Source organism: Rhinolophus ferrumequinum, chromosome X (assembly GCF_004115265.2).
Source record: "Rhinolophus ferrumequinum isolate MPI-CBG mRhiFer1 chromosome X, mRhiFer1_v1.p, whole genome shotgun sequence".
In the NCBI taxonomy this organism is placed as follows: Eukaryota; Metazoa; Chordata; class Mammalia; order Chiroptera; family Rhinolophidae; genus Rhinolophus; species Rhinolophus ferrumequinum.
This window is the reverse complement of record NC_046284.1, coordinates 113,864,292-113,890,337: the sequence shown is the minus strand read 5'-3', so window position 1 is coordinate 113,890,337 and position 26,046 is coordinate 113,864,292. Positions and strand designations below refer to the sequence as shown.

The 26,046-nt window shown below is 42.2% G+C and overlaps 1 protein-coding gene across 6 annotated transcripts in view; it reads left to right on the top strand.

The window, feature by feature from the left end:
* The window catches only part of REPS2 (RALBP1 associated Eps domain containing 2), a 207,795-nt gene that overhangs the window by 29,405 nt on the left and 152,344 nt on the right, over positions 1-26,046 (top strand). For 5 of the 6 annotated variants that reach the window (XM_033109693.1, XM_033109675.1, XM_033109684.1 and 2 more), the window contains exons 2-3: positions 17,108-17,231; positions 23,195-23,343. In XM_033109693.1, the coding sequence (XP_032965584.1) occupies positions 17,108-17,231; positions 23,195-23,343 (273 nt within the window). Of the gene's footprint in view, positions 1-17,104; positions 17,232-23,133; positions 23,344-26,046 lie in introns of those variants that run through there. The other variant, XM_033109702.1, reaches the window with a different exon arrangement.

The following is a 26,046-nucleotide window of genomic DNA, read 5'->3' as shown; positions in this document are numbered from 1 at the left end:
AAGATGCTCAACATCATTAGCCATTAGGGAAATGCAAATTAAAGCCAAATCAGGTATCACTACATACCTATCTGAATAGCTGAAATAAAAAATGTTACAGAAAAATGGGATCACTCATACCTTGCTGATGGGAATGTAAAATAATATAGCCCATCTGGAAAACAGTTTGATAGTTTCTTAAAAATACTAAATATGCAACTGCCGTGTCTGACCTAGCAGTGACACCCCTGGGCATTGTATTTATCCCAGAGAAATGAAGATTTATGTTCACATAAAAACCTGCACGTGACTGTTTATAGCAGATTTATTCATAATAGCCCATAACTGGAAATGATACAGATGTCCTTCAATGGGTGAATGGTTAAACAAATTGGTACATCTATACCATGGAATACTACTCAGCAATAAAAAAGAATGAACTATTAATACACACAACAACCTGAATGGATCTCCAGAGAATTATGCTAAGTGAAAAAGCCAATCCCCAATGGTGACATACTGTATGATTTCATTTATATAAGCAAAGAGAGAAAATCTTTAAATGACAGAATTGTAGACATGGAGCATGGATTAGTGGTTTCCAGAAGTTGAGGAGGCAGGGGCGGGAGGGAAGTGATTGGCTATAAAAGAACAGCATGAAGGATCCTTGTGGTGATGGAAATATTTACTGTCTTGACTGTTTCAAAGTCAATATCATGGTTGTGATATTGCACTAGAGTTTTGCAAGGTGTTGTCATTGTGGGGGGAACGGGGTAAAAGGTTACACGGGGTCTCTCTGTATCATTTCTTACAACTGCATGTGAATCTGCAATGATTTTAAAATAAAAAATTTAATTTAAAAAAGTACTTAAGGAAAAAAGATCTAAAGGGATCAGTGTCAGAAGAGTCATAAATACTAAATAAGGTAACACTTGTATATTTGTTGGTGTTCTAAGGTTCTCGCCCAGTTTTGTTCTAAAATGGAGCCATGTGGGTCCCTGGGAGTCCCTTGTTTGTAGGTGTATGATTGACTTTTTTCCTCAAGTGCTTCTAATTTGGGATGCTATTCATAGTGTGCCCTTTGAGTGCTTTTTGCCTCTGGGTTTCTGTTAGACACAGACTAGTTTCTTCATTTCAGCTCCAAGGTTACTTCCAAGCACCATTAATTTTTATGATCTTGTTTCTGCTGTGGGTGTTCACCTAAGGGCCAGAGTATCCAGACACTGACTTGTTTTTCCTGAGTGATTTTTCTATTTGCTTATGCAATAGAGATTTCTAGTTGTCCCCTGATTATTTATCCTCCTTTTCTCTTTTGTAGTAGGAACTCCAGTTTTGAGCTTGGGCTCATGGCTGTCCAGAGTAAAGGTTGCACTGATCAGAATTGATTTTTCTATTTGCTTATGCAATAGAGATTTCTAGTTGTCCCCTGATTATTTATCCTCCTTTTCTCTTTTGTAGTAGGAACTCCAGTTTTGAGCTTGGGCTCATGGCTGTCCAGAGTAAAGGTTGCACTGATCAGAATTGATTTTTCTATTTGCTTATGCAATAGAGATTTCTAGTTGTCCCCTGATTATTTATCCTCCTTTTCTCTTTTGTAGTAGGAACTCCAGTTTTGAGCTTGGGCTCATGGCTGTCCAGAGTAAAGGTTGCACTGATCAGAATTCATTGTAGCTAAGTGTGGCTGTGTGAGCAAGTACGAACCTTGTATTTTGATTAAACCACAAATTAAATGGAGCTACCAATTTTCTTTAACAAACAGTGAATAGGTCATATCAAATACTTTATATAAATGCAGTGTGTTATGGGTTGAATTGTGTCCCCCCAAAAAGATATATTGAAGTCCTAACCCAGTACCTTGAAATGTGACCTTATTTGGAAATGGTGTCTTTGCAGATGTAACCAAATTAAAATGAGGTCATACTGGAGTAGAGTAGGCCCCTAATCCAATCTGACTTCTTATAATCTTTATAAGAAGATAGTCACTTTAAGACACAGACGCACAGGGCTAATGCCATGTGAAGATGAAAATTGGAGCGATGCATTTACAAGCCAAGGAACTCCTGGGGCTACTGGAAGCTAGGAGAACAGGCTTTCGCTCAGAGCACTAGGAAGGAACCGACCCTGCTGATACCTTGAGTTTGGAGTTCCAGCCTCCAGATGAGACAACAAATTTCTGTTTTAAGCTGCCCAGTTTGTGGTACTTTGGCACGGCAGCCCTAGGTAAACTAGTACACTGTATTTTAAAACTTCTTTTTGAGGTATTTTAAAAAATGGGTTGGGCACGAACAGGCTTCTCAATGTGAGTCCTGAGACATTTGGATTGAATATGCTTTCTTTTTCCTGGAAAATCTCACTATACCAAACATAGACATTCTTCATTGCTCCAAAGTCCTTCCAACTTCCTTACGTTTTTATTGCTGATTTTATGTGCTTGAATGACAGCCAATGTATAAGGTAAATGGTAGATGCAAGGACTGGGTGGTTTCCATGGAGATCTCTTGCAGGAGCCCTTCCTTTCTCGGTTCAACAGTTGTCAGGGAAACATCTAGTTTCAGTTTGTGGGATCTGCCAACTTGAGTGGCTCTTGGAAGAGGATATGGTTAAACCTCTTCAAGATCCTAATAACAAATGCAGAACAGAGCTTTCTTAGATTCCCTTAAAGTTATAGTAGGCTTTTCTGTAACTTAGGAATATTAACTAGTCCTCTGCCTGAGGTGATCCAACTATCCATTTATTCATATGCGGAAAATGTTGATTTTGAGCTTTGGGGGAGAAAAACAAGTTCAAAGAAAGAAAGGCCCAAAGCTAGAGAGCGGGTGTCAGATGGCACCCGACTCCATTCTCTGGCCTTTAGCACACCCCATATATATGAGAGTGCCAAGAGGCCTGCTGCAATATTGTCATTTATAAGAAAAATATATATTTGGCTGTTCAGATGACCAAATATACTGGAGGTGCCAAAAAAATGTGTACACATGACTTGTATTCATTTTTTGTTATCGGTATATATTGAGTATTACAATTTTAATACAGCTTTTTCCTTTCTTAAAATGTGTATGCATTTCTTTGGCACCCTCTGTATATTTGGTTTTTGTCCATGGTTCCTGGCTCACAGCTCCAAAACCCTTGGAATTTCCTAAGTGTTAAGAGTGATAAAGGTGTCTTTTTTTGATATTAATGAGGTGACTTTTGGAAAGCACGTAAGGATGCAGGCTGGTTGCCAGTGGAGCCAACCGTACGACGAGAAGCTTGAAAGTTTCAGTCCCTCTCCCCTCCCTCTGTGGAGGGGAGAGGGCCTAGAGATTGAGTTCAACCACCAATGGTTAATGAATTAATCAGTTGTACCTGTGTAATGAAGTCTCCAAAGAATCCCAAAAGGACGGGGTTTGCAGAGCTTCCCAGTCGGTGAACACAGTGGAGGTGAGGGGGGGCGTGGTGCAGGGGCACAGAAGCTCCTCCCCCTTTCCCCAGACCTCGCCCGGTGCATCTCCTCCGTCTGGATGTTCCTCACTTATATCCTTTTATAATAACCCAGTAATCTAGTAAGTAAAACGTTTCTCTGAGTTCTTCCGTGAGCCGCTCTAGCAAATTAATCGAACCCGAGAAGGAGGTTGTGGGAACCTGTGATTTTTAGCCAGTTGGTCAGAAGCACAGGTAAGCACCTGCACTTGCAAGTGGTGTGTGAAGTTGGAGGGGGGCAGTCTCGTAGGACGGAGTCCTCAACCTGTGGAATCTGGTGCTATCTCTGGGTAGACAGACAGTGTCAGAATTGAGTTTTATTTTCAAACACCTTGCTTGTTGTTGGTTTGTGGCCCCCCTCCTCCCACCCCGCCCCCACCAAATTGAAATTGGGTCTCAGAACACCTGTACGAAACTGTTTACAGGCTACAGAGTTGACAGACTCAGCATTGTACATTTATTGCCTCTAGTGATTCTAGTGAGCTATTGTTGAATCAGTGGCTGGCATTGGTAGTGGTGAATGGAAATGCTGGAGAGAATCCAGATTCTAGATATAAGCAAACCTACTAAATGGGAACACCTAGGGCTATCTCTATTGTGTCAGCTTCCCCATTGTGCTATTTATCCAACAGGTGTGGTAGAATGCAGAATCCCCCCCATACTTTGCAGCTCCTCTCATCGAGAGGTGGACTCTGTGTCCCCCTCCTCAGAGTCTTGGCTGGCCTTGTGACTTGGTTTGACCATAGAACACAGTAGAGCTGACCTTGTGCAAGTTTTGAGCCAAGGCCGGAAGCATTTCCGCCTCAGTTCTTGCTGCTTTGGGAACTCTGCTGCCACGGGCAAAAGCCCAGGCTCACCTGCTGGAGGATGAGAGGCCTCCTCCACAGAGGGAATGCAGACCCAAGAGCTGACTGCGGAAGCCTGAGTGAGCCCCACCTGAGGTCGGTGGAGTCTGGCCCAGATCAGTATATTTGCCTAGCTGGCTCAGCCCAAATCGCTGACCCCCAGGATTATGAACTAAATAAAAGGCAGTGACGTTTTGGGGTGGTTTGTTACACAGCAGTAGACCATTTGATACTGCTGATACTGCTCTCGATCAGTCATGGCACCCCTTTGACCTGACCTCTGTAAGCGGGATTCTTAGTAACACGATCTGGTGAACAGAAGTTACCTGTGGGTCATTTAAGCAGAAAAGGCCTTTATTGGCAGGCTATTGAGTGGGTTAGTCTTTCTCGGGGAACACTGGTGAAAAGGCTTGAAAACTGCACAAGCAAGGGGCAGCACTGCCGGAACCACAGCCAGGCCACACCACAGAGTTGGTCCGGTGGGATGCTGGCTCTGTATAGCTCCCGAGTACGGGACGCCTCTAGCGACACCACACATTGCCCACACTGGACGTCGGGTGTAGGGCTTGGCACCCCTGCCACCCCTGGGAACTGGTGTTGCTTCTGTTTGTAGAAAACAATGCTCTACTCTTCCTCCTGCTTCACTTCACTCGTTATTGCTTATCACACCCGTGTGGTGTGTCTGGCCCAGCTCAGGTCTTCTTTGCCCATACCCTCATTGAGAAGAAATCAGGAAAGTGAGGATGTGACATTTTAGCTGCTTTAGCTGAAGACAGGTGGAAAATTTCATAAACATTGGCAGGAGGTTTTGATGCCGCGTAGCCAAAAGAAAAATGGCAAGTGTTCATTAGTTTCTGTTTTGGACTCCGGTTAGCTCAGTTGGTTACAGCACAGTTATGATGAAGCCAGCTTTGTGGTTTGTTCCTTGGTTCTATTGAGAGAAAATAGTTCTGAGGCTGTACTCTTTCCACCTGCTCCCTCTTTCACAGATGTATGCCCATGGCCATTTGGAAGGCCAGGAAATAGTGGGGCCTCATTTGCATGTATCTGGCTGCCAAGGTGCAAACAGTATGTGTCTTTCAGTTGGTGGGCCGAAAGAGACTCGCTTCCGTACTGTAGCGGCTGCCTATGAACCGAATGAATGGGAGAGCTTAGTGAGCATAAGGGCTTGCCTGTTTGCACAGTGAACTTGGTTCACATGACATTTACAAATACAAATTGTTGGGAACAAGGTCTTTCAATTCAGGTGGTTTCTCATTTTCCAGAATTTCTCTAATAACCTGTCGAACCCTGAAGTGCCTATCTGCAAAGCCATTCATGTAGGATTAGTTGAAATATTAGAAATAATACATAAAAGATAAAAACATAATGCCTGGATAGGGTGTAGTGGGTGTTTGAGAACTGTTGATCCTTTTTCTCGGACTTCTTTGATACACACTCTCCAATTAGATTATGTCTTAGCTCAGGGTGCTATAACAAAATACTGTAAACTGAGTGGCTTCTAAACTGCAGAAATGGGTTTCTCACAGTTCCAGAGGCTGGAAGGCCGAGATCAGGGCGCCACCACGGTCAGGTTCTGGGCAGAGCCTTCTGGCTTGTAGACTGCCCACTTCTGTCTGTGTCCTCACGTGGTGGAAAGCAGAGACAGGAAGCAAGCTCTCTTGTGACTGGGAGGGTATGCATCCCATTCACGAGGGCTCCAGCCTTCTGACATCATCTAACCCTAATCGCCTCCCAAAGGCCCCACCTCCTAGCACAGTCACATGGGAGGGAGGTTGGGTTTCAACATAAGAATTCTTGGAGGGGAACGTTCGGGCCATGGCAGATTATAAACCCTTTGAGAGCAGGGACTGTTCTTTGTCAAATATCTCTAAGTTGTCAAATCTCTAGGCTTGTGCAAGTAGACTGTACTTGGGATAGAATGTCTTGGGAGAAATCAGGACGTAGGGCTCCGCTCATCCATTTTAGAGAGGGCCCCAATTTAGGGGGATGGGTGGATTGTATCAGATCAGGCAATGCAACGTCTACCTGGGCAGATGAAACAGTGTCTACTGGTGATTCAAGGTAGGAGATAGGACTTCCACCTGGGTCCTTGGGAGGCCCCTCCTGACAAGCACAGCTCAGTGCCAGGAGATCTAAGAACAGGGACAGTTTGGGGGGTTGGGTATCAGCTGAGGTACAGGACACGGACAGACAGGTGAGAAGAAGGCCAGGCCTCAAATGATGGGTGTCTGTTAAGCTAGAGAGGGAAAAGGATGGACATTTGTAGCTGGGGCATAGAAAGGGGATTTGGTCATAGAAAGACGTCACTCTGGTGGTCCCCAGGACTTGGCCATTAGGCTACAGTAGCACCAGTAGCAGGATGGGCTTGGGGCTGGGTTCCGGCTATTTGGGCTGAAGGCCCTTGAATCCATCTGTGTTTGCCATGGGGGTGCAAGGCACTGAGTGTGCTGGTTGTCATGAGGTTCTGCTGTTGAGCGGGAGAAGTCATGAACAGGGAGGGGGCATCTCCACTTCAGTGCCCTGAGTAGTAGCCTGCTTTGAAGGGGGCTAACCTCCCAGAGACGGCTGCCAGAATGTCAGGGAGGCAAGAGGAGCATTTGTTATGTTAACAATCGGGTGAGGTCTTCACTAGGAATCTGACAAAGCAACCCAGTTAATGGAGTCAGATTGCCTACCCCACCAAAAACTCTTTTTGGTATGAGTTCAACTCTATGCTGGAGGGTTCCAATCTGTCTGCGTTTAGGCTGTACAGTGAGAATGCCGGTGTGATCTGAGACCAAACTTCCATTTGTTCATTCCCTCTGAAAGCATTTCGAGGATCTCCGTATAATACACAGATGCTCCACTTGCATGAGATGTCGGCTTGCTCTATTCCTCTCACTAAGGCACTGGTTTCTTTAAAAACGAAATGTGTGTATGAGTGTGTGTGCGCGCACGCATGCGTGTATAGAAAATAAAAGATAAACTATAGAATGAATTGAAATCAACAAACTTATATAATAAAAATACCAAATAATCCCAACTTGTAATTTTATTTTTGAAAAGCACTAAAAATGTCAACAAATTGTCTGAAAAGTGAATCCTTTGGCTGCTGAGGTAAGTCTGAGGTGCCAGCACCAGTAAAAGCTCTGTTGAATGATCCTGGCAGGGCATTTGTGTGTTCACCTGAGACTTTGCTGCCTCCAGCTGTACAAAGTGCTGTGATATGCACAGCCTAGAAACCTGGGCCAGAATCCTAAAATGAATTTTCCTTTTTGTAATCTGAGCTGTAATTGCATTTTAATTCAGTTCTGGTGTGAAGGCCGGTTTGCGTGTGTGTGCACGTGTGCTTGTTTCCTTTTCATCAATTCCTGGCATTTAAGTCAGTGCCTGGCACACAGTCGGCCCTCAGTAAATGTTCTTACTGTCGATTCTACTGTTTTCTCTCCCGAAACTGTTCTCCTACATGAGGTGACTGTCCCCTTCAGGTGGGAGGATGCTTCCTTTGTCCTTGGTGGTTCACTCCCCATGGATCTCTTCCCCTCTCCCCACACTTGAGTTGTTGAGTCCCTCTTTCTTTTCTCCCCCGGCAGGTTCCAGCCCCGAGATGAGAGCCTGCATGTGTAGCCAGCTGGGCAGCTTGAAAAGCTGTGGCATTGCCTTGCCAAAGAAGGTGTTGTTTATGAGAATCATAATAAGAAATCATTGTCATCAAATGCCATCCGAACCTATAATCCTTCCTCATTCCGGAGGACAATCTAGGAGCATGATTAAAAAACTGTAGAATCACCCTGACAAACCCATATATGCTAATCCATTGTGCAAAAAGCAAAGCAGCTAGCCTGAGTGTAGAATTTCATTGAATTTAAGAACCTTATTAATTTCGTATTTGACTCCTTAATGTATTTCTGTGTTTTAGTATAAAAGTGTTCTCCCTTCCATACAAAAACTGAGTAAATTCAAAGTTTTGGGAGGACATGTTGTATTTCTCTTTGGCTTTGCTTGGGATCAGGTGATTATGAGATGACTTATCTGAACTCACCTGAGGTTCTTGCTATCCCAGGATCAGGTACCGTCTCTGATCCTTTAAAACTTGAAAAAAATGTCTTGAGTAGGTCACTATTCATGTAAGTCACAATTCAAGGGTACAAAACAACATGCATAGATAGGGGTTCTCTTTAGTGCAGTGAAGAGTTAAAACTCAGTAGGCATATTTAATTTATCCCAAAAACCTTCCTAGTGGGAAATCAATGGAATGGGTGCTATGGGGAATGCAAGGGTGGTTTTAAAACTGCAAGATTTGCCCTCATGAGACTTACAGCCTTGTAGCGGGTGTCACAGGTATACTGGGAGCCATAACATAAAGTAGACGTGGTAAGTGCCAGAGGGAGAGGTTCAAACCATAGTTTTAGCTTTCACCCCACAAAATTCCTTTTTATAGAATTTTTGAATCGAGAAAAAGTCTTGCATTCTATCCAGTCTGACTGCTTCAGTCCAGTAGATGAGACCAAGGGAGGCCAGGTGCCTTCCCCCTCCCTGGCCGTCACCCAGCTAAACAGCGCTCCCTTTGACAAAGATAGTTTTTATAAAGCAAGCCGCTGCCTTGTTCTGTGTTAGCAACTTACAGGAAAGAGCTGTGTGTGTGTGTGTGTGTGTGTGTGTGTGTGTGTGTGTTAAATCTGGGCTCGTTGAATGAGGACTGCTGCAATTCTAGCCAATTGGGCACTTTGTTTTGAAATTGCACTTAGAGCAGGTGGAAGGGGAATGGGTTTGGGGTACGTTTGTAATATTTCTTGCTGATGTGGGTTTAGGCTTTGTCTTGTACGCTTCCCAATTTCTCTAAATTCATTTTTAACTAGATAATCCAGCCACATGATTCAAAAGGTACAAAATGAAATGCAGTAAACTCTTCCCTGGTGCCCTAGCCAACCTATTTGCTTTCCTGGAGGCAGTCAGGTTCGTTAGCTTCAACTTCCAGCTTATGAATATATAAGTAAGCGCATCAAGTGCCATTAATTAAAAAAAGTACCTACCATACCAGCTATTGTGCACCCTGCTTTTTTCTTTTCAACAGTTTAACCTGATGCTTTTTCCATGTCAGTACACAAAGAGCTTCCTCGTTCCTTTTTAGGTTGGTGGTTTTTGTGGCAAACAACTGAATGCACTCTAGATGGTGAAGCCAAAAAGGGATTGGGAGTTTAGGTAACTCATGGAATCCTTTGGAGGGCTGAAAGTACAGGCCGGCATCAAGTTTCCAGAAACAAAACCCTAAGCCGCGCATAGTAGTACTAGTATTAAGTAGAAGCCACCGGTGCTCCCGTCTGCACTGAGCAGCAGACAGTGCGGATTTGACTCGACTGCATTTGCTTCCACCATCAGTCATCCTGAGCCAGGAAGCCGGCCTCGCAGCTACCGGAGCTTCCCCCCTGCAAAAGTGGAAGCTCTGAGCAGAGCCTCCTTCCTTACGTTTCTCACTTCTAAAGCAAAGACCTGTGTGGGTCGATCTGATCAGTGTAGGCTTTGTCACCTGTTTGCAGGTTAGCTGCAAAGGAGCCTAGGAATTTGATTCTCAGCTTTCACGTGGAGAAAGTTCTCCAAATAGAGAAAGGCTTTTCAAAAGAGGATGGCAATTGCAGATATGACAGATGTCCACTAGAGCTGCCTAGAATTCTATCGTGTGGATGAAGCACAATCGGTTCAACTATTTTAGATGATGGACCTCTAGGTGTTTTCCAATCTATATCTTTGGTGATACATATTGAATGACCTTGTACGTGTCATTTTGCTTGTGTAAAATGGAATATAAATTCCTAGAAGTAGAATTGCTAGATCAAAAGGTTCATTGTAATTCTTATGGATTTGCTAAATGGTGTCTGGATGTTACAGTGATCTGTGCTTCCTCTAGCAACGTACATGTTCCTGATTTTTTGCCCAGAGCCTCTTCCCTGTTCAGATTCCATCTGAGCCAGAGTGGCAGGCTGGTACTCCTGGGGTGAGTTTTGGGCCTTGGGCCAAGAATGCTGACAAACCGGATCTGGGCCATGGCCTCTGCCAGTATGGCCTGTATTTATCATCTGGGCTGGATTTGGCCTATAATTCATTATAGCTTTCTAGTCGTAAATTAAATGGCATCTTGGGGGATCTGAAAGGTAATGTAGCTTTCAAAATTGGTATGCAACTTGGGAATAGCTTACATGTTGGGAGATCTTGGATCATTATGTGTTCACAAATGCAGGACATTTTCAAAGAACGGTTATAAAGATTTATAACACCGCTCACTTTTAAAAATAAAAAGCAAATAAGTGAAATAAGCCAGATAGAGAAAGACAAATATGGCATGGTATCTCATTTATACGTGGAATGAAAAAAAAAAGTCAAACTTACAGAAACAGTAGCATGGTGGTTGCCTGGGGCTGGGGGAAATGGGGGAGAGGATGGTAAAAGGGTACAAACTTTCAGTTATAAGATGAATAAATTCTGGGGATCTAATGCCTAAGATGGTGACTATAGTGGATAACATTGCATTGTGTAATTGAAATTTTCTTAGAGAGTAGAACTTAAGTGTTCTCACCAAACCCCTCCACCAAAACCCACAAAAAGGTCAATATGTGAGGTGATGTGTTATCTGAATGGTGGGAATCCTTTCACAATGTATGTGTATCAAATCATCACTATGTACACTTTAAATATATGACAATTTTATTTGTCATTTATACCTTAAAGTTGAAAAAAAGCAAAATCTGATTTTTATTGCATAGATTTTGCTCATATCTGAAATACGCCATCCAATTGGTTGCTGTGGAAGTTTATTGTAGGAAGCCCTTGTTTGAAAGCTTCTGAAAAATTTTTACACGTGTATGAATGGGTGGAGAATGGGGGAACCAATACATGTGTACTCTTTTCTTCTAATGGAAGTGTTCACTCTTTAAGTTGGCTCTTTAAGTGTAGCTGATTATTAAAAAAAAATACCCTTTCTCCGTGGCTCCTGAGGTTATCTGCAAGGATATAAAGTATAGCTCAGGGAGGCAGTGTGTTATTATGTGGGGGTTGGTAACCCTTTCTGTAAAGGGCCTGGGAATAAATATTTTAGGCTTTGTAGGGCAAGAGGCAAAAATTGAGGACATTATACAGGTACTTATATAACAAAAGAGAAAATAAACTTCCACAAACTTTTTATTGATGTAATTCAGAATATAATGAGTACAGTGTTTTTTTTTGTAATGCGGGTCTACTCGTAAGAAGCATGGACTTCTTTGGGGGATAACATTTTATCTAACAGGATTCCAAGTTAGTGTTCCATATCATCAAATTGATTGCAAATGTTCATCTGTAAAAATCATTCTCAGCTCATGGGCCATATAAAACCAGGCACTGGGCCAGGTTTGGCCCGTGAACAGTAGTTTTCCAACCTCTGATGTAATGGAAAGACCCTGAGCTTTGGACCCAGGCACATGTAGGCTTGAGTACTGGCTCTGAATTTGTGACCTTGAGCATATCACTTAACTTTCTGAGTTGTGGTGTTTTATTAGTGCATAAAGTGGAGGTAATGACACCTACCTCATGGAATAAATATCATCCCCATCTTTTGGTGAGTTTGCATTAGGATTTCAGTTTTGTAGATGTTGATGTAATTTAGCTAGACTTACTTAGAATTAGTGTTTAACAGATTCAAAAGCTGAATTTTCCAGGGATAGAATATTCACGTGGTCTCAAAGTACTATGTGAAAACGTGTTTTGCAATGGAGAGGTCTGGCAGTTACCACCTTAACCAAATGGTCATGCTTGGCCATCGATGGTGGGATATTCTGACATTGTGTGCCCCTCACTGATGTGTACTTCTTGCTGTATCACAGTATCATCTGTGTGATGTTCTTGCCGGAAATGTTTGTCTTGAGTGTTATCGCAAGGAAACAGACAAATCCAAAATGTGGAACGTTCTGCAGGGCGACTGGCCTGAACTCTTAAAAGGATTCCGTGTCATGAAGAACCGAGGAGGATTGTTCTAGATTATGAGAAGACAAAGGAGACATAAGATAAAAATGGAATGCATGAACATTCATTAAGTCTTAGATCGGAAAAAGAAAATCCCGTTCATAGGCCATTTTTAGGATAATTGAGGAAATGAATGGGTGATACGTCGTATGATAATACTGATTTGCTGGCCTAGGAGAGTATCTCTGTTCTTGGGAGGTGAATAATAAAAGTACTTATGGGTGGGGAGGGAGGGAGGAAGAAATAGTGGGGAGGGAGAAGAAAAAGTTGTTTTGTTTAGCGTTGGTCATTTGCTAGCATAGCACTGAGTACAGTGCTTTCAATGGGAGACACGCAGTACGTTTTAAACTAATACTTTCAGGTATCAGTAGGCTTCTCTGTGTGAAACCATGCCTAAGCACTGAATGTCTGCCCTCTCTTTAATAGTGTGGTGGTTTGGCTTAGCATATACTATGGTCGCTAATGTTGGGTACAGATATGGGGCTTCATATTTTCTTGGGGGAGCTCACCCAGGTGCCTCTGGACTGAAAGTCCCTCTTGATTTTGAGAACATATAAATGAACAGGAAAGGAAAGCCAGGAGAGTTGATGTGGCTTTTCAGCTATTTCCTGAGAGGCTGACGTACAACTTGTAAGCACCTACTTCACATTCTCCTCTATATTTCTGTTGTTGAGGGTGCCTACTCGGAGGCTGACACTCCCTGGGGGGGTGTGCTGAGTAGGAGGAGGCTCGGATGTGGAGCAGCGCGGGGTGCTGCGAGGCAGAGGACCAGGATAAAACATGGCGGAGCCCTCTCCTCGTGTTTTGACCCTAACCAGCCCCTCCTAGCCGAGCAGGGAAGGAGCCGAGAATAATATTCGGTTATATTCCTGCAGGAACTCTTAGGGCTATATAGTGTGAGCTGACTAAAGCCAATTTAGCAACCATATGTAAAAGTAATTACACGATGACAGAAAGGAGAACAATTCTGCGACCACAGGCTGTGAAAACTAATTAATTTAACAAACATTCATTGAGCGACTGAATATATAACAAGCATCTTAAAGTATGAGTCCTGGGGGATACAAATGATAAAGATATACTCTTGCTTTCTGTTGGGCATGTGGAGGGTAGGGGAAGGAGATGGTATCCAGTGGAGACAATGACCAAAATACCGATTTCATTATGTTATAAGGCTAGTCATATGATAGAAAGGTAGCGAAAAGGGTTATGGGAATGCCGAAAACCTGCCATATGGAATTGACTAAGGTTTCAAAGATAACGTTGGTCTTGAGGTGATTTGAAGAATGAGTCTGGCAGGTAAAGAAGTTGGGAGACATCCAGCTTCCAGGCAGGGGACGCACCAGGTGCCCAGAGCCCTGAATGGCTGTCATGTGTTGAGAGACAGTTGGCATCTGGAGTGACTGCAGCCTTAGATGCAGGGTGGGGAGGAGACAGGCACAGTGTTGTTGGAAAGGTGGTTTGGGTCGATGGGAGTGCCTCAGAAGCCATGTTCAGGAGTCTGGGTTTTACAGGAAAACGAACAAGGAGCCCTGGAAGCCCGTTTGAGTTGGGGTTGGGGTGGAGGGGATTGATCTTGTTGTAATAAGATGTCACGGAGTTGGAATGTGGAGGATGGCTTGTGAAGTTGCACGAGTCTGGGGGTATGACTTGAAGCAGTCAGTGTGTAAGCATAGACTCTGAACTTAGCCAGCTACAGTGGATAGAGAATAGAAAAGAGGGGTCCGTTGGTGCGCGTGTAGAATTCTTCCAACCCCTCCCACCAAGACTTTTTAAAATTTTAAATCTTTCTCAGGAAGTCTTTAAAAATACTTGAAAGGGAGAAGCTTACTCAAACCTTTGATCACTTCTGGAAATTTATTACATTTCAGCTCAGAAAGAGTATTATTTCAGGCAAACTGGAGCGGGTGTGGACTGATTACTCAGCACAGTCACTTAATCTTTCAGAATTAGGTAGGAGGGGAGCTATTTTAGTGGCCTTCAATCTTCTTCCAGAACTTTGTCCAGGTTCCTCCCCAATGGTCGGTGAATTTTTTCTGATTCTTATCCAGCACCCCGACAGTTTAGTGTACATCTGTAAGCTGTAAGGAAGTTGATTTCATCCATTTCTTTTTCATCTTTTGCCTTCCACCTGAGAAAACAAACACTGGTCCATAGGTTCTTGTTCTGTAGTAGAAATTTGCACAATGTGTAACCTAAGATGGATCCAGCTGAGAGTGTTACAGGTTTGGAGTTTAGACTCAAGAAGAGGAGTGGAATCTTTTCAATTTTTCTTTATTTTGAGAAAAGCTTGGCAACTTGGACTGCTTGAAAGAGCAGTTATATAAGATCTCTCCTGCTAATCGAAAACCTGGGATAAAGCACCACCTTATTTTCTTTAGATTACATTAAAACATTTCTACCCACAATTTAGAGCTTTTTCCTTGGAGAATTTAGACTTAGAACATTTTGAACCTCGATAAACAAACAAACTGTACAAAATTAACTTGCTTTTGGGATTGAGAAGTCTCAGGCTTACATATGCAAGTTCCAAAGGCTTATGATTAGTTTATCTTCCTTGTGGCTTCAATATTCCAAAAAACTCTTGGCATGTCTCTTGGAGGTTTAGTGTACAAAATGACTAATGCACTTACCTCACTTACGTGTGTATATTCTGCATTGGCTACAAAGCAGTGATTCTGGTGGTATATGGGACCAAAGGACAGATTCAGGGTAAAGAAGGCGGTTTACTAATGTCACATTTGGGTGCTACTCTCAAAGTACCGTAGTGAATATTTTAGCAGCAATTTCAGTTACCTTTAGTTAAGAGCTTTTCAGTTCTGTGTGGTGATTATGGTAAAGGAACAACGGAAGGTTAACCTGATGCTAAATTAACGCTGACTGAAATACAGTTGTTAATTTATTTGCATACCAAAGATTACAATTTCTTAATATTAGGAATTATTCTGCAAGACAGCTGTATTGGTGTTGGAATTGCATTGTTGGTGGTGGTGTTTTTTTCTATGTATAGGCAAGCCTGTACCTGAAGAGGTATAATTTATTCACAATAAGGGATTGTATTGTAAAACTCAGTTACTTTTTAGTTGTGAGGTTTGGTTCATTCACTTGATTAAGAATTTTTTGACTATATCCTGGGGCTTATCCTTGTGCTAGGAGATAAATGGAAGTTATCTCTTGTCCTTTGAGAGAAGACATTTCAATGGGAGGCAGAGATAAACATAATTATAATGTACTAAGTGCTGAAATAGACATTGAAAGCTTGAATGTGTAAAATTTCAAATGTATACAAAAGTACAGCGTGGGAGAATGAACCCCCATGAACCCATCATCCATTTTCAACAGTTCTCAACTCTTGGTCGGGCTTGTTTCACCCATACTCCCCACTACTCCCTTCCCCCCTTTATGAAGCAAATCTAAGGCAATGTATCCTGTGATGGACACTTTCAAACATTTCAGTAGTCATGTAATACACTGGGAAAACAAACCATACCTGGGGACTTGGGAAGGAGCTACAGGGAAGTGAAATCTAGTGGGGAAGGAGGTGTTCCAGTCTCAGGTGAGTGAGGTGGGACCCAATAATTACTGAATATTGCTAAGCATTGTGTTATGTTCGTTTATTATATTATCTAACTTTTTTTCTCACAGTCGTCTTACGAAGGAGACAGCATCTCTATATCTGAAGAAACTAGGTTTCAGGCAGATTAAATTAAGTTGTCCACAGTCATAAAACTGATTTCGTTTCTTCGTTGATAAACCACCCTTGACTTTAAGGGTATTTCGTTTCCCATCTTCTGCAGCATATGCACTAGATGCAGAGATGGGAAAGGACAAGATGTGTTTGGGAAGTAGGAGGAGCTGAATGCGGCTTCGGGATTGCGTGCATGTGAGTGTCACTGGGGTTGAGAGGAGAGAAGCCAGGGCCAGGTTGGGGAAGGACTTGCATGCCGTACTAAGGAGATACGATTTTGTCATCAGGATGGTGGGGGTCCAGGCTGAGATGTCTTGAAGCATGAAAACAGCATTGCTGAATGAAAAATCAAGTTGCAAAGTAGTATATGATAGTCTATTTGTATAAAGTATTGAATAAACAACAGGAAAAACACAGGTGTTATATGCATGGAACATTTGTAGAAGAATATACGTAGTGATTTTCTCTGGGGCATAGAAAGTGGGGGATGCTTTTTAGTTCTTCATTCCCACTTACTATGTATACTATTTGAACTTTTGAGTATCTATTACTTTGAAATAACCTAAAAAGTCATTGAATGTTTATTTGAAAACTACCAATAGGATATGTGTTAGTTTAAGGTCTGCAAATGAAAGATTGCAGTATCCTGAAAATATATGTGTGTATACCACTTCTTTTGAGTTCCTGTGAGCACTCAAGATGTAACTGTAATGCTCAGGAAATCATTTTGTCTGAGAACTTTAAAACTAATCACTTTTAATTTCAATCAACTAGGATCATCCACAGGTAGTGGTAATGACTAAGCTGTTCTCTTTTCACCCCAGTGACTTTCTAGACTTTGTACATGAGAATCCACCCCCTGAAAAAGTCACTCTCTTTTGTAAGAAGAGTAACAGCCATCCTTTGTCACCTTTATTTTTATCTCTGAAAGAGGAGGCATAATCATTCAGTCCCGAAACATCATGAGTAGGTAGAATTTAATTATCCAAATTGAAAACCTCCCTGTAAACTGGAGGAAAAAGAAACCAGGGTGTACATATAGGTCCTTCAGGGACTTTTACTTAGCTACCCTGTGAAATCCTTGAGATTTCATAATGTCTCTTGTCTCATTTTCCTGTTATGAAACGGGGTTTTCAGCATCATTTTTCTTGTCTGTTTTCAGATCACAGAACTGTGTGGTGCCAAGCGGATTGGTTATTTTGGGCCAACACAGTTTTACGTTGCCTTGAAATTAATTGCTGCAGCACAGTCCGGCCTCCCTGTGCGGATCGAGAGTATTAAGTGTGGTAAGTAGCTCCCATTTATACATTTTATTATCTGCGACAGGTTCCTTATTTCTGAGAACCATTTTTAGTGGGTTTAAGGCGTGTTGTATAAGCATTTGTGGAATTTCTCCTTGCTTTTTCCAACTCTTCTCTAAACTAAAATAAGAAAACTGAGCAGGTATCTTAGTTTTTGTTTTTTTTTAAATGGGAAAAAATTTCAGAGAGTGACCTGAGATTAGTTCCCTTTAACTGACTTACTGTTACAATAAATTTCATTCTTTAGCAGGAAGAGATGGGGGCAGGAATTCTAGGGCCTGTGGCAAAATAGTAACATTCAGTTTAATTTTCCACTTGAGGAATCTCTAATGTCATTTAAGGCTCTTAGGGCCAAGGGGACCCGCGACTTGGAGAGTTTGTGTGGAACTGCCTCTTTTCTCTGTCCCTTGTCCCTGCCAGTCGTGTTAGACCTGGTCATCCTTTAATCTCCCAGTTCTTGAAGCACTGTTCTGCTGATTAGTACGTACTTTGGGGCTACCAAAATTTTGGCAGAATAAATTTATCTTCTCAAAGTTTGGGTTGAACATTTTCTTATCTTGCCATCTCTGCCCCAACCCACTGTATACGTGAGCACTTTCTACAAATTAAACGGGAAGCAGAGCCCCAAATTCCTACCATTGTTTATACGCCTCAGTATTGTTACGGATCTGTGCGAAGGCGATTGATTATTCAAGGATGTGCTGGGTCCTCTGCTAATTCACTCTGATACACGTCATTTTCATCTGTCCACACAGCCGTGAGGAGCTTTTTCCTAGGCTCATTTTGAGATTAAAAACCACTCAATGGTTCATGCCCATCCTGTGAGGTCCCTGGTAGACCTCGAAGTGGGTTGAGGATTTATGGTTAGCCCATGGGAACCTTGTAGGACAGCTGGCGCTGAGAAGATTGTGATAGCTTGACTAGGGGAAACAAAGCCCTTTTACACTCCCCATCTAGGGCCGTGATCATTCTGCTAATCTTTATTAAAGGCTTAGTGCATGACAGGCCCTGTCTCACTGAGTCCTTACAGCGTCCTACTAAATTAGGTATTTGTGTCAGTTTGCATTGCCTAGGGTCAGCTGTGATAACTGACACCAAGGAAATCTCAGTGCCTTAACACAACAAAGGTTCGCTTCCTGATCCTTTAGGGCAGCCGCCTTCCACGCCCTCCATGCCCTCCATGCCCTCCACGTCCTCCATGCCCTCCATGCCCTCCACGTGGTGGCTCTGTGATCCTGGCTGCTTTGTCTTGTGGCACCTCCAACACAGCACCTGTTCCCATAATTTCCTCAACAGAGAAGTAGTTTGTCAGTATCTCTAGCAGTTAAATGCTTTGGCCTGGATGTGACTCACGTTACGTTACTGCTGCTCACAGAGCATTGGCCGAAACTTGTCACATGATCTAGTGAACTGCAGAGCAGACTGGGGGAGATATAATTCTCTCCTATGCCTGCAAGGAGACCAGGAGTTGTGATGGGTGAGCGCTGGGGGTCTCCGCCGTGGTCCTGTAATCCCTCGGGGGCTTGAGTAACTTGCTAAGGATGCCAGGTTAGTAGAGTTTGGAGCCAGGAGCTCAGCCTCCAGTTCCCAAGCTCTTTATTGCTATGCAGAGTAGTCTCTTCTTGATTGTTCTTTCTTTCAGTAATCTGTAATTGTGGAATATTATTCTAGTGGGGAAAAAACCTGACCCAAAAGGCACCCCTTGGTATTATATAATTTGGTTCTTTGAAACAGGTTTCTTGATGGAGCATTATTTCAGCAGCAGGTTTGTGTTTGTTGCTACAAGACATAGCAGTCCCTGTTGTAAGTCCCTTGCTGTGATTAAACTTACATCACACTGAGTTTGAATTTGTGGTGGGCACTGTGAGTTTCCACCAGTGTAAATGGTCATTAAGCTTTATCGTAGTATTGTCCAACTTTACCTTCTGGAAAAGTTGGAGCTGCTTTGTTGTATACAAGAATAAACTTCTGACACTTTTGTTGCTTATTTTAAGTTAGGCTGAAGCCTTTTTACTTGATTTGTGCCCAGATATGCAATTCAGTTTCCTGGGGGGTGAGGGGAAAAAGGGGAAGGATTGTCTAAATTATCACTTGTGTACAGGATTGACACTTTTTCACAAATACAGGGCTTTCTCGGTTGTATTTTATTAATCCTGGTGTCTTTTACCTCTGAGGGTTTAAGTATACTCAGTGTTAATTCTGAATTTTCTTCCTTCATTTAAAGATTTATTAAATAAAAGTTATTTGCAGTCAGCATATGTTGAGTAAGAATCAGGGCAAGATTGGGCCAGACTTCGAGTTGCCACTTAGGATTTTCCAATTTGTTGCTTGAAATCCATTAGCTTAATGTGTGATGACACAAACCTTGAAGGCCAAAGAGACGGCTCTCTGAGAACCTGATCTGAAAGGCTGTGGTAGCCCCGTCACACCCAGGCATTTGCGAGTTCACCCTTACTTCTGGAAAAGTCGGCCATTACTCCATGAGTGACGTGCGCTTGTGTGTATATGTGTTAACCTCTAACCTCTAGCCTTTCCCATTTCGGGAAATGCCACCACCATGCACAGTGCTCAAGCCAGGAACCTGTAAGTCATCCTTGACTCCCCCTTTTCCCTCGCTTCCTAGTATAATCCATCAAAAGTCTTGGCACATGGCTCCAGTCTCCCTCCCGGCTCCCTTCACCTCTCTGCCCCTACTAGGCCAGGCCACCTTCAGCCACTCACCTGGATACCACAGTGGTTTTGTCACTGGTTTCCTGGCCTCTTCTCTACTCCAGTTCCTTTCCCCACACAGCAGTAAGAGTGGTCTTTTCAAAATACCCATCAGATCATTTTGTCCTCCTCCTTAAAACCCTGCAGTGATTTGCTGTTGGAGATTGTACCAAATTCAAAGTCCCTGCACTGATCTGACAGCCCTGCATGATCTAGTCTCTGCCTATTTCTCTATCCTCGTGTCAGTCCTCTCCCCCATGCTTGTAATCTGTCCCCCAGCCTCACTGGCCTTCTAGCCATTTCTGAGCCATCTCTTTCCTGGGGCAGGAAACATCGTGTTATCTCAAGGTCTTGGGTTCCTAGTGGTCTGTCCCCCTCTCCTTCCCATGGCTGGCTCCTCCTCCTCATCCTTCAGGATTCAGGGACTGTCCCCACCGTCCTATCTAAAGTAGGTCTTGTCAAATTAATTCATTAATGAAGGGACCAGCGTATAGTAAAGCTGGTTCAAGAAAGTATAAGAGAGTCAGGAGTATTTATAGTCATGGAAAGAACATGGCTGGAATAAGATTGCTAAATTACATATAAAATTGGTTAATGTCCTTTAGGGCAATAAAACTGGGACTTTGTTATTATACTCTTTTCTAAGATGAAATTCATTTTTGTTGCTATTAGACACAAATTAGCTAACAGTTTTCTACAAGTTAATCTGTACCCTTTCAGAATTGTGAAATGCCTAATCAAGAGTAAATAGTGAAAACAAAAGTATCCCTAGGGAGGTAGGTAATCCTTGGACAGCCTGGTTGATGATGCTTCTGTGTAACAATCCCCTCCCTACTTTATCCTCTCTCAGCATCTGCTCCTTCAGAGCACTTTTATTAGCGTTTATAAATACTCCTTCACCGGTTTCACTAACTTTTTTGTCTGTCTTCTTCAGTAGTCTGAGAGCTTACCTAAGGGGAAGGAGAAGGATCTGGTAACAGATCCCGTGGTGCAGGGGCATTGTGGGCACTCAGGGCATGTTTGTTGAAGGAGTGAATGAGTGAAGAGATGAATGCTTATGCGTGGGGAGTTAGTCTTAATCATCTGTCACTTTGCAAGCTTCAACAGCCGGAATTCAGATTCAGCTGGAATTCCCGAGGAACTCTTACAGAAGTCATCTTTCTCAGGCCCTGGGTGCCAACCTGTCTGCACTTGAGAACCACCTAAAGAGCTTTAAATGCAAAACAGATAGATAGATAGGTAGGAAGGTAGGTATATAACATAGAGGTACCTGGAGCCACCCTCAGAAATTCTAATTTAATTAGTGTAAGGAATGGCCTGAGTGTCAGGAGTTTTAAGAGCTCCTCGAGGTGATTCTTATGTAAAGCCAGGATTGAGAGTGATTTCTAACTAGAGCCAAGTGGAACATTTTCAAGAGCTTTGCTTCAACTATGAGTACATATTTGGTTATACTCAGGCCTGAAGTGGGGTGAGGCAAGGGGTGCCCAGAGTGCATAATTTAAGGGGCCACTCACTCTCAGGGCCGTGTAAGTACTGACTCTGCATTTACATGGGCCTGAGAGTGAGTGCCTCCTTAAATATTGGCACTAGGCATCTCTAGCTTCACCCTAGTTGGAGCCATTGGGGAGCTTACAAGTGCTGCCCATTGACTTCTTTTCTCCCTCAAGTAGACCTCAGGAGTAGAGTCCTTCTCTCGTGGGCAGATCAGGGTGCAAATTATTCATGTGATCTTGTTCGATCTTTTCAGATCCTTTTTGCAGACTGAGCTGAAACAAATACCTTTCTGAGAATTGAACCAGAGGATTAGCTTATATTTGATTTATAATACGGTAGTAAGAATCTAGATTTTCTTTTCTCTTGCCTTTTTTTTTTCTTTTGAAGTCCGTTCCTGCCTTGGGTGCTGGACAGCTGCCGAGGTTGGGAAACTTTAAAGCATTAAACATGGCAGCCATCCTCTCTTTAGGAGAGTCTTGGTTTAATTTTCCAGATTGGTTATTCTATTTATGTCTCTCGGGTCCTTGGCTGATTGATCACGCAGGGATTTGTCATATTGCCTACTTCTTTGAATCAAATGTGGACATAACAACTAAAAATAAACATGATGTGGATATTAGAGAACCAGGGGCCTTCTTTGCCTGGGGAGCTGGGATACTTGCTTGCTGTTGCTAAGATGTTTTCTGGCTTTAGCACAACATCAATCATTGGAATTGCAGCTGTGTTTTTGGAATAGAGAGTTGATGGAAGCACAAAGGCACACTGATGAGTATTATCCTGAACGATGGGTACAGATGCAAATCATTATGCGTAATTCATAATATTATCCCCATTTTTGGAGTTCTTTGTGATGTGTGTGATTTGCTGTGCTGAGAACTAGACGTGTGCCAAAGTATCATTTCTGTGTTCAGAATAGTTTTGTCAGATTTGAACGATAAGTAAATATACCAGACTGTTGCATTTCAGTTCTCTGTAGCATTGTGAGTGTGGCTAATGGGTTTGACAGTGGAATCTGGCTGAATATTGGACTAATTGCTTTAACTTGATACCATTTTCCTTATTCCATTATGAAAAGACAACTGGAGATTGAGTGTGAAAACCCTTTAAGGAATGACATAGGGTGAGAAACTGTTCTACCCAGGAAGCTTGCCCTAGGAATGAGGGACCTTTCTGTAGGGCAGTAGCACTGGGCGCTGACTGGGTTAGAGCCAGCTCTGCCACAGGTGAGCTGTGTGATGCTGGCAATGTCACTTAGCTTCTTCGTGTCTGTTTCCACATCTGTACAAGAAAGCTAATGGTAGTTTTACTTTGTCAGCTGTTGTGAAGATTAAATGAGTTAATATTTGTAGATCTTAATACAGTGTCTGGCATAGAAGAAGCACAGTATAAGTTTTGCCTGCTACCATTTGTTCCTTATTGTATTCATATAATATCACACCATTTTTCTTGGTGCTGGACTAAAGGCTAAAGTGTACGATGAGTCCAAAACCTGAATTAGTTCTGCGGTGGTTTGATGGCATTTAAAAATGTTCAGTCAGAACACCGTGCTAAAACTATAGCATTTTTCTATCTTGACATTATTATAGGGGTCCTCATTGTGTCAAAGTAAAAATTTAATCTATATTTAGTGCTCTGTGATTTTTCCTCAAATGTGATTCTTTTTTTTTTTTTTTTGGCCATTGAGTTTCCCTTTTTGCAGTTTTAAAATAAAGTCTCAATGAGCTTCTCTGATTCTGGTCCTAAAGAATTGCCGCTGCCTCGCTTTACGATGTCAAAGACCGATGGTGAGATACGATTTGGGAACCCAGCCGAGCTGCATGGAACTACGGTTCAGATTCCATATTTAATCTCGGAAAAAAACACCTTCAAAAGAATGGATGATGAGGACAAACAGGTAAACAGTCTGATCAGGCGTGTCCATTTCATTCTGACCGTGAAACTTCACATAGCAGTGCCTTATATCTGCTGTCAAGCTTCCAGCAAATCTCACCATCTGGAATACAATTACAGACTGGGAAGTGAGCCAGGGAAGTTTCCTTGTAGCAAGAAAAACGCTGGCGCAGAGGAACTACCATGAGCCACCCCTGGGCCCTTTAGAGCCCCCCTTAATGTAGAATTGTGTCCAAAGGAAGGCTACTGATTTAGCACACTTATTTAATTTCTCTAATTCAGCATTTCCAAATGAGTTCTTTGAAATGTAACTTCTAGGAGTTTTTTGTTTGTTTTTCTTTTTATAAATTTTTTATTAGACATTTACACACCCCTCACAAAGTGATAACCCCCGCAATCTACTACCCCTCTGACATCGTACATAGCTATTACAATACCACTGACTGTATTCCCTATGCTGTACTTTACATCTCGTGTATGTATGTGTGTGTGTGTGTGTGTGTGTGTGTGTATTTAATTATAGTTGACATTCAGTATTTTACATCACCCTCAGGTGTGTATAGCGCAGTGGTCAGGCATCTACACAATCTATGAAGTGATCCACCCCCAGTAAGTCCAGTACCTGCCTGACACCCTACATAATCTATACAGCATTTTTTATTATATTTCCCATACTGTATTTCACATCCCTGTGACTATTTTTTGACTACCAATTTGTACTTCCTGATCCCTTTACCTTCTCTCCCATCCATCACCCAACCCCCTTCCCGTTTAGCAGCCATCAGTTTTTTCTCTGTATCTCTGAGTCTATTTCTGTTTTGTTTGCTCATTTATACTGTTCTTTAGATTCAACATATAAGTGAGAGTATATGGTATTTGTCTTTCTCAGTCTGACTTATTTCACTTAGCATGATATCCTCTAGATCCATCCATGTTGTAAATGGTGAACATTTTTATGGCAGAGTAATATTCCACTGTATAAATGTACCACAATTTCTTTATCCAATTGTCTGTTGATGAGCATTTTGGTTGCTTCCATATCTTGGCTATTGTAAAATAGCGCTGCAGTAAACATAGGGGTGCATATATTTTTTCGAATTAGTGTTTTGGATTTCTTTGGATAAATACTCAGGAGTGGATGTAACTTCTAGGAGTTTTTAATAGGTCCTGTCCAAAAAAGTCTGGGGAAAAGATTTCTCTGCTTAAATATGTTTGGAGAATGATGATTCATACTCTATACTTGAGGGAAGACTAAATCCTCAGTTTTGGAGATTCACAGTGTGTATATTAGTACATTAAATGTCCTGAAAAGTCCTGCAATAGAGAGACCTGGCAATCTGCGTGTACTAAACTTCTTTCACCAGGGAATCCTTTCTTGGGGAGCATGTTTGGAATGCAATCCTGGGAACTGCTGCCATTACACGTTTAACAGCTTAGGAACAAGAATAAGGGGGATGGGCTTTTAAAATAAGACTACTAATTGTAATAGGCGGTGATTGGTAGACAGAAGTGTAAAATTCCAGAAGAGTGAGCCTATCAAGAAGAGGTAAATAGTCTTACACATTAGTGAACCCTGAGGGCATCAAGATATAGCACATACTTCTAATAAAGATACTGAGTCATGCAGAAAAGTCAAATTATATTCAATGTAATATTTTCTGTATGGCAAATAAATTTGTTATATTTTAGGAAGACAAATCAAAATGTTTTTAATATATGTGCTGCCGAAGCGAGCACTAAAATGTTTTTAAAATGCAATGTAATTAAAGGATTAAGTCAGAAAACTAACTTCTGTGGCTTACTCTGATAATGCTGGGTCTATGAGGTGTTCCTGTGGAAGTTTTATATTTATAGTTAAATGAGGTATAGCATATCCTGTTAAATAACTCTGTGCACTGTGGCTTTCATAATTCTGATACATTTTAGACTAGTTCTTCAGTGATGTATATAAGAAGGAGTATAGGTATCTTCAGTCAACGCTCTTTGGCGTGTTTTCCCACCAGCATCTGTGGAGGAAGGAGGGTCCACTATACCAGGATGGTTGATGCCCTGGGAGCTTTCCAGGCTCCTTCCCCTGGCTGCATGATTAAGAAAATATGGGGAACAAAGTCAAGAATGTTATAAAGATTAGGTAGGGTGCCAGATGGGCACTGGACTTATTGGGGGGATTAATTCATAGACTGTGTAGATGCCTGACCACTGCACTGTACACATGAAGCTGGAGTACAATAATATTGAATGTCATATACATTCCTGCATACATATATATAGTAGTCACGGGATGTAAGGTACAGCATGGAGAATATAGTCAATGGTATAGTAACAGCTATATACGACGTCAGAGGGGTAGTAGATTAGGGAGTTATCACTTTGTGAGGGGTGTAAATGTCTAACTAGTATGTTGTTTTGTACATCTGAAACTGATTAAAAAACACATCTTTTTTTTAAATTAAAGTTTATTGGGGTGACAATTGTTAGTAAAGTTACATGGATTTCAGGTGTACACTTCTGTATTACATCATCTATAAATCCCATTGTGTGTTCACCACCCGGAGTCAGTTCTCCTTCCATCACCATATATTTGATCCCCTTTACCCTCATCTACCACCCCCTTGCCCCCTTACCCTCTGGTAACCACTAAACTGTTGTCTGTGTCTATGAGTTTTTGTTTCTCATTTGTTTGTCTTGTTTTTTTGTTGTTTTTGGT